The 8,924-nt window shown below is 41.8% G+C and overlaps 1 protein-coding gene across 1 annotated transcript; it reads left to right on the forward strand.

Moving 5' to 3' along the window:
* The first annotated feature begins 247 nt into the window (after window positions 1–247).
* Window positions 248–8,653, forward strand: zgc:92429 (uncharacterized protein LOC445063 homolog). The gene is made up of 11 exons (XM_047573230.1): window positions 248–534; window positions 1,198–1,247; window positions 1,333–1,389; window positions 2,900–3,054; window positions 3,351–3,454; window positions 4,146–4,198; window positions 5,074–5,144; window positions 5,510–5,612; window positions 6,212–6,331; window positions 7,388–7,450; window positions 7,948–8,653. The coding sequence occupies exons 1-11, from the start codon at window positions 471–473 to the stop codon at window positions 8,362–8,364; spliced, it is 1,257 nt and encodes a 418-aa protein (XP_047429186.1). The 5' UTR covers window positions 248–470; the 3' UTR covers window positions 8,365–8,653.
* The last annotated feature ends 271 nt before the right edge of the window (window positions 8,654–8,924 follow it).

Here is an 8,924-nt window from a genome sequence, read left to right on the forward strand (position 1 = left end):
CTGCAGAGGATCCAGACGCAGAAAGTGACAGAAATCCCAGAGCTGTCAGTCGTATTGTGGCGGCTGCCAGGTCACAGCGGGCCTGTTTGTGACAGGCGACACTCACCAGGAGGAATGTCAACCCCCACCTCCAGATAAGTTTTGACAGCTGTAAATTGAGAGTGGGTGGAGAGGAGGGAGGTGAGCTGCTATTTTTAGCTTTCATTCAGCCAGGCCAGAGCCTAAGAGAGAGAGATAGAGATAGAGAGAGAGAGACCCCCCTCTGGATTTCTTTTTTCTCCCTCTCTCCAAAAGAGATCCTTCCTTCTGGATCTCTCTTTTCTGCCTCACTGGAGAAACTTCTGGAGGTCCTCCCACGGTATTAAGACGGAGCCTCACTACTGGTTTGGAGGAAGATTTCCAAACACAAGAAACAAGTGCACAGTGTACAGCGAGGAAGAAGAAGAAGACACACACACCGACAGGCCGACATGACTCTGCTGTGCTACAACAAAGGCTGTGGAGAGAAGTTTGACACCGACAAGAACAAAGATGGTGAGACACTTCCGACCATTTCTGTCCCTTTATACTCTTAAATTCAGCTCAGGACAGTTCGTGTTCCATTCACTGGTTTTTAGTTTGGTTTAAAAGCCTCAAATAAATTGTTGGCCTTGATTCCCTCAGGTGATTATTCTCCCCATTTGTTGAGAAAAGGAGCCAAGAAGGGGACAATCTTTGGTCTTTTTTGGAGTTTTTCAGAGACAGAAATCACCACAAAAGCCTCTACCAGCTCTACTGATTTACAGTGTAATTAGATAGTAGTTCAGTAGTACTTTGGATTAATCCAAAGTACTAGTACTCGGATTATTCTCTGAATCCTAAATGTGCATAGCAACCTACAGACATTTAGGATTTAGAGATTAATCCGAGAACTCTTTGAGAACAGGAACCAGATTTGTTGACTGCATTTGTTGAAGTGTTGAATTGCGCAACGCCGAAAAAAAAAAAAGTTGTGTGTGTGTCCATGTGAGAGAGTTAGCATAGCATAGCATAGCATAGCATGTACAATAAGCCACATGGCTGTCCTCCTAGCAACCGTCTTCCTTATATGGGACAGTGTCTGTGAGCTGCAGTGACCCTGTGAACAGCTGGTACACCCTGCTGACTGAGTGTGTGTCTATATGTGGACTGACTTTGTGTTTCTTCTTCCTCCAATAGATTCCTGCCTCTTCCACCCGGGAGTCCCCATCTTCCACGACGCTCTGAAGGTAAACTGATCACCACTTTTCTCTGGGTCTGATCTGATCGCAGACAAACCACCTCATGAGAATAATTCACCTGTTTGTCCTCCAGGGTTGGTCCTGCTGCAAGAAGAGGACGACAGACTTCTCAGAGTTTCTCTCCATCAAGGTAACCGGGCTCATGGTCCAACGCTGCACAGTGTTTGCGGTTTAGGAGAGACGTGGGGGAAAATATTCAGCTGCTCTGATGAAACTTTAATCAGGTGGAAGTAAAAGCCAGCGGAGGAAAACTATTTCATGTAAAATGCTCTTAGATTTCGAGCCGGGGATCGATCTGGTGCCAAATCACAGCTGAGTGTTATCATTAAATATGAATATTGATGCTTTTTTAATCAAAGCTGCTTAGCCGATTAAACGAGAGATGTGCCTCCTCACTGAATAATAATAATAAAAAAAACTATTATCAGTATTCAAATACTCAAAAACAAAACTCACTATCAATGTGAGCAGTGTCAAATAGGATCATAAAATGGATAAAATTTTTTAAAAAAGTGTAGGAACAGGTAGAGTTGTGAACAGGAAGTCATTTGGTTTATTACTTGTTAATTTATTTAGTTAGTTAAAGGAAAAGTTCACATGTTTGTGTCTTAGATGAATATATACTTAGATGTTGGACAAAATTCATCTAATGTCTTGTAGAAAAAGAATCGATTCTTATCACTCCAGTGGTGTCCACACTCTTTTGGCCTGTGAACTATGCTTACAATGACCACGTCAATATGTTGATCTATCTATCTATAGTCATGTAAACGTAAATGTAACGTGAGACTTTTACAGGCATTAACTTTTATTATTTAAGTGCTCATAAACATTTAAAACCTGAGGGAATGACTCAATTATGACTATTTTACTCTGAGTAACCTTTTGTTATTATCTTAAACCGTGTAGTTTTCTATTTTTTGTATACAGCTGCAACTCAATATACAGCGATCCGGCATAACATTATGACCACCTTGCCAATATCGTGTCGGTCTCCTTTTGTGCCTCCGAAACAGTTGTGACTCATCAGAGAATGGACATGGGTCTTCTGAGGGTGTCCTGTGGTGTCTGGTAACAGGATGTCGTTAGTGGGGGTCTTTGGGTCCTATGTGTTGAGGGGAGGGGCCTCTGTGGATCATCCCACAGATAATTGATCAGTTTGGAATCTAGTGAATTTGGAGGCCAGGTCAACACCTTGTGCTGTTCTTCTTCTTCTAGTTGTTTAGTTGTTAGTGTTTTTGTGTGTGCGCGTGTGTGTATGTGCGCGTGTGTCTGTGTCAGGCTGCATCCTACTGCCATCAAGGAGTGTCATTGGGGTGGGGGTATCTGGTCTGGTCTAGGTGGTAGGTACATGGTACCGGTACATACAATGTGAAGTATAAACAAAAGTTTCCCAGCAGAACACTGAACGATGGTCATTGTTATTTACTTCTCCTGTCAGTGGTCCTAATGTTGTGGCTGATTGGTGTATATTAAGCTCCCACATTGGACGGTGCAGTCTTCTTCTTTATTTTCCCTCTTTGAAGGAAATAACTTTCTGGTCCCACCCTGAGTGTGTCCCACTGGGAAGCAGAAACCCTTCCAAAGGATTTCTGACTGCTCCGACCGCTCTGATATGACCTCTGTTATCTTGAACTCAGGGTTGCACCCGCGGGCGTCACAGCAACGAGAAGCCCGTGGAGCCTCTGAGGCCGGAGGTGTCGTCAGATAAGGGAGGGATTAAACACATCAATGGCCAAGAGATCATCTACCAGGGCCCCAAATCCGCAGAGAAGTTGCAGAAAGAGAGACCCAGGTGTGTGTGTTTGTAGCTCGCATTCAGCTCTCATTTCTGTCACGACACGCTCTCCTAAACTCTGTCAGTCTGCGTATTCCTCCCTGTTAGTCGCATGCACGCCGCAGTCATTCATTCATTCATTAATTAATTCGCTCATGCACAGAGGTCAGATTGAGGGCAGCGGCAGCATCCCAGGAATTAATAATTGAAACGATAATGTACCGGTTGCTGATGTGTGTTTAACATGAATGTGTGTGTGTGTGTGTGTGTGTGTGTGTGTGTGTGTGTGTGTGTGTGTGTGTGTGTGTGTGCAGTTCAGAGGAGCCCATGGTCAAGCTGCCCCACAAAGTGTCGGCGTCCTTGGCTCAGGCTCTGGAGAAACTGGACATCAGCAAGAGAGCGGAGAACGAGAAGATAGGTCAGTTTTCAGACTTCACTCTCTGTCTTTGAACGCATCTCTGCTTCTCACGCTGCTAAAAACATGAGACCGCAACTAATAGGATTTTGCTAATTGCACACGTGGAGTAAATGCTTGCTGCGGAAGTGAGGGCTCAGTCCATTTCAACCAGGCGAGACTTTGTTCCGAGTGAACGAGAAAAGGTTTATTTCGTGATGTGGAGTCTTTGGAGATTAGAGCCATCCGTGACGTCCACAGTGTTTGAGGTGGAGCAGATAAGGCTGTGCTCAGCGTAGGAGAAGCCTCGGGGTCTAGACACTGGTGGTGGTGGTGGAAATGAGGAGGAGAGCTGAACTCTCACGGCTTGACCTGGCTTGAGGGGACTGGAGGAGGTCGGCCGCAGAAATGAGTCTGATTGGCTGATCAGCTTGGAGAAGCAGAGCACAGGGAGAAATAGTGAAGTAGCCCTGTTTTTTTTTTGTTTTTTTAATCAACACCCATGTGAAGAATTGAGCCCCAAGAAGTCATAAAAATTGTGCACTGAGTATACTTCAACCTTTTAAGAACAGAAATCAAGAAAGCTGCTTTCAGAGCGTTCATTTTTTGAGCCAGATTCTCTCAAGTGTTTTTATTTAAATAAACTTTCAACTGATTTAATAAATGGGGTATCTGAACGTTTTTTATTTTTGCTTTTTTCTCTTTTCTCCACCAGAGAATCAGACTGTCATGCATGGGACCCGCTGCAAAAACGCAGGATGCAAAACGGTGAGTGTTTCTTCGTCGTGCGAGTGGGTAACTTCTGTGGTATTTCTGCCGAGGACCAAAATAGTCCACTGTCTGACATCAGCAAATGTCGTCAAATTCATCACCCACGCCGACGGACGTCGCCTCCACGCACACGTTTGTGCTCGTACCTTTGTGAGGACGCCTTCACGTAGTTAACATTTTTAATAAAAAAACAGCGTCAGAAAGTGTGTCCTCCCTGTCCTGGTTTGAAACTCTGTAAGTGGTCCTCACAAAAACAGTCATACAGGTAAACACACACATTCTGCTGCTCCAGTCTCTGTAATCTTTATTAAGAGCTCCATCTAGTGGAAAAGTCAGGCAACACTTTTAGTCCATTTCTGCATTTATCACCAATTTTCTAATGCTTTAAATAGATAAATAAGGTGATTTTTTTTTTTATTTAATTAAAAAAAAATTACAATAAAACATAAAAAAAATGTGTAAACATATTAGATGTAATGCTCAAATTTCAACAGCCAATCTTTGGTTAAAACTCTTATTGGTGTACACACACAAGAACATTAATAATAATAATAATAATAACAATAATAATAATAAATAGTCTTTGCAGAGGTATCAGAAGTCTGGACAGCTTTTCACTTCATATAAATATAGAAAAAATACAATTAAATCCGTCTTTATCAATTAAATCCTTCTCTGACTCCACCCCTGCAACAAATGACCCCGATCAAGCCCACAATCCCAAGATTGAGAAACAGTGAATGCAAACAGGATCACGTTTGGCCGGTGACCTTATCATGTGACTGATGGCCTGGGGCATAAATCTTTAGGACTTCGTGATTGATCAGATGGTCTTTACGTTGCGTTCATTAGTGTGGTGTTTGTCTCTTCAGATCTACCAGGGCCCAGAGACAGACAAGGAGGTCTGCACCTACCACCCCGGAGGTCCCGTCTTCCACGAGGGGTAAGAAGAAAACATTCACTGCTGAAAAAAAAAGAAAGTCTAATCCACTGTAGCGAAATCATAATTACAATTTTTATGTGCACAGCTCCCTTTTCAAACAACGATCAGAGGATTTCTACAAAGATGGAATGTAAACCAGTCTGAAGTATGCAGAGCAAGAAACATAAAAGCTAGAATGTAGAAAGAAATACAGATCAGACAGTTAATTAAAGATCAGGACACGTTTACAGACTACAACTGCTCTCCTCCCTTCATTTTCTCCATTAATCTGCTGTTAGGGTAATTACATGCTGATCAGTCGTGGTGTTTTTCTCTGTTCCCTGAGCGGTGCCGCTGTTAAAAGTGTGACCCTTGTTTTGTTTTAGGTATAAGTACTGGAGCTGCTGCTGCATAAAGACGACAGACTTCAATGCTTTCCTGGACCAGAAGGGCTGCACCACAGGGAAACACCGCTGGGTCCCAAAGCAGGTACCGTACATGCACTACCTCCACCATCACCTGGAGAACGTATAACAAGGCAGACAGACTGCTTTAAAGTTAGCAAGGGGCCAAAAAATATAAGATATCTTTGAAACACACCAAGAATCATTTTAACGAGACCTAGTGTTTAGTGTACAGGGTTTATTCTGAATCATTTTGTGCTTTTTGATCAGAAAACAAGCCAGAACTACCCCCACCCATAAAACTATAGTGGGGGAAAGTTGGCCTGGAGCCTCTCCGTTTGCTCCAGCAAAGATCTGAGGGTCCTGTGGAGCTTTATGTGTCATCTGAACACCGTGGAGTTCATTTTCATCACAGTATCGATCTCATTGGTTGTAAGACTATCTAATGGAATGCAGAGATATTTTTTTTCTCGGTATTCGATACGACAGCCCATAACAAAATGTTGTGTTTCCAAACTCAAATTGGCTTCACTGAAGTTGTTCCTGAAATACCTCTTCTCTGTTGCAGAAAAGTGTGTCAAGAAAAACGTTTGTTGTCCCTTCCCTCATTCAAAAGGATCCAATCTGGTTGTGCGTAAAAGGTTTTAGGGTTAGACTGACTGATGATCATGTGATTCTTTACAGGACAAAAAGAAGGTGGCGTGTCGACACGACTGGCACCAGACTGCAAGCAATGTAGTCGTCACGATTTATGCTAAAAACGCAAACCCAGAGTTCACGAGCATCGAGGCCAACCGGACGGTGGTGAGTGTAACAGATACATTCAAGAACATGTCTATGTAGGGCCACCATGTACATCAAGAAGCTTGTCTCTGCTAAGTTTTCCAGTTGTGAAAGGTTTAGTTCTTCATAAAGGCATTTTGCTAGCTAAAAAATCCTACACGACTCGTTTCTTACTGCTGTATAAGGAAAAATAGTCATTAGTTAAAGATTATACCACTTATATTAAATAATTAATAGTGCCATGTCAGAAAATGGCCCTACGATAGGCTGGCGACCTGTCCAGCTGGGATAGGCTCCAGCAACCCCCGCAAGTGCAGGATCAAGCGGAACGGAAGATGAGATGAGATGAGATGTCAGAAAATGGCACTGTTTAACAGTTGTCAGAATTAACCCATTAACATGGATTAATCCATCATCATGATTTATCTTAAATTTAACGCAATTAACCCATCTGCAGCTGTACAGTACAGTTAGCACCACGCATGCGCAAATGGACACTTGATCCAGAGTGACAGGCAGCAGAATGAACTGATAAAGATGGAAGACACTAAACAGAACGTTAGCCCTCTCCATAGGACATTTGAGTACAAAAAAAAAACTCTTTCTTGAGTCTGTTTGCCCATGCAAAACGAAACATGATTAATATAGATATAGCACACTATTTTTTATTAGTAAACTCATACAGCAAAAGTAAAATCATAAGGAAGCTAATGCTAGCTAAATAGAAAGGAGATTAGCTAGCAATACAAACTTCAAAAGAAAAACATTCCAAGAATTTCTTTAGCTAAAGTTAACTAATGCTAATATATCATTAGAAACTTTATAAAATGTAAAGCACTGTCTAAAAATGTATTCTCTAAACCTAGCTAGAAATAGTAACCTCCTAGATACTGAGATTTTCTTTTGCTAATTTTTAGTCTTAAAGGGATACAGGCTAAGCACAGGTGTAGCCTCCAGGCTTAATCAGCTAAATAGGATCTAACTCAGATCAATAACTCTTCTGATGGACGTTTGCATTAAAAGCCATCCCTACTTATTAATTTAAATGTGTAATCTTTGTCTTCCTTTTCTCTGTAGCTCTCATGTCAAATCCAGTTTGAGAACAACAAGATTTTCAAGAGAGAGTTCCACTTCTGGGGGGTGAGTACCTGCAGAATATGTCAGCAAACAACACCGTCTACGGGAAACAACACATCATCTACCCATAAAAATGAGTACATTTAGGTGAACCATAGTCCCTGGTTATGTTCAGAGACTTCATTGATTGAATGAAGCAACACATTTAAGTGGAATTAGGGTTGGCAGGTGGTTGGGTTTGATGATGGACGCACAAAGCATGTGAATATAATACTCTCTCTAGTTAAGTTTAGGCAACACAAAAATATCTCTGGGTTAAGGAAAAAAATTATTAAACCTAATGAAAATTCAAAGCTATACTGGAGTTTATCTTATCCTTGCCTTATCTTTTCTTTATCGTGTTAATAGAAAACGTAATATCTGGTTGCAGCGTCATCACTAAAGCATTGAAGAAGTGACAAATATGGTAGTAAACGTTCAAACAAAACAAACTGTACAAAAACAAATTAAGCACAATGTGATCACATCTGATTGATCTCTTTGGTTTCTCTTACCTTCAGGTGATCGACGTGAAACACAGCTCGGTCAACATGGTCCCAACTAAAGTGGAGATCACCCTTCGTAAGGCTGACCAGGTGTCGTGGGGCAAACTGGAGGACCCAAACTACAAACCAGAGCCCGAGCCTGTAGAGGACCCTTTTGCCGAAGTCTCTGAGTCGTACCAGCCCGACTGGGACATCGAAGACGACGACATCAGCGACTCGGACGACGACTGGGCATACGACACCCCACAGAATAAAACGAAGGAGGAGAGGGACAATGAAGAGCAGAAGAAGAAGGACGACGAGATGCAGAATTTAAAAAGGAAGGAGGTGGAGGAGGAGATGAAAAGGGCGATGGAGGAGGAGAAGAAGCTAGAGGAGCAGAGGCAACTGGAGGAACAAGAAGGATATGAAGACATGCCAGATCTCGAGTAACTTTTGTAACCAATGTTTATTTCTGAAATTAGTAGAATATTATAAAGGTGGTTATTGACAACCACTTCCATCAACATTAGAGGTCCAGCTAAGTTGATTCTGTTGAATTGGTTAAAATGTTAGGAGTACGTCAGTGGTTGAAGCACACTGGATCATTTACATGTTGTTAAGTTACATCATCCTTATTATTATTATTGCAGTAGAAAATGATGTTTCTCTCTTTAAATGTGAACACAATAACTGCTACATGCAACTTCAACACAAGCAATAAAGACTTTTCTATACCTGCTTCTACGGTTAAATTTCTGTTGTTTCATGTCTAAAAATAAGTAACAGCTCCTGGTTCTGCTGGATCTGATGATAGAAATACTTCACGTAGTGTAAAGATGTTATCTAGAACACATCGCAGAGTTATAAGCAGAGAGATTAATGATTCATTTAAAAGCCTGGTGAATCATTTTACCATCACTGGTGTTACAGCATGTAAACAAAACGGCTCAGGTTGTATCAGTGCGTGACTCATGCAGAAACTGGATTTCCACACATTGTTTTCATTATTT

The sequence above is a fragment of the Mugil cephalus genome, chromosome 1 (genome assembly GCF_022458985.1).
Source record: "Mugil cephalus isolate CIBA_MC_2020 chromosome 1, CIBA_Mcephalus_1.1, whole genome shotgun sequence".
Taxonomy (NCBI): domain Eukaryota; kingdom Metazoa; phylum Chordata; class Actinopteri; order Mugiliformes; family Mugilidae; genus Mugil; species Mugil cephalus.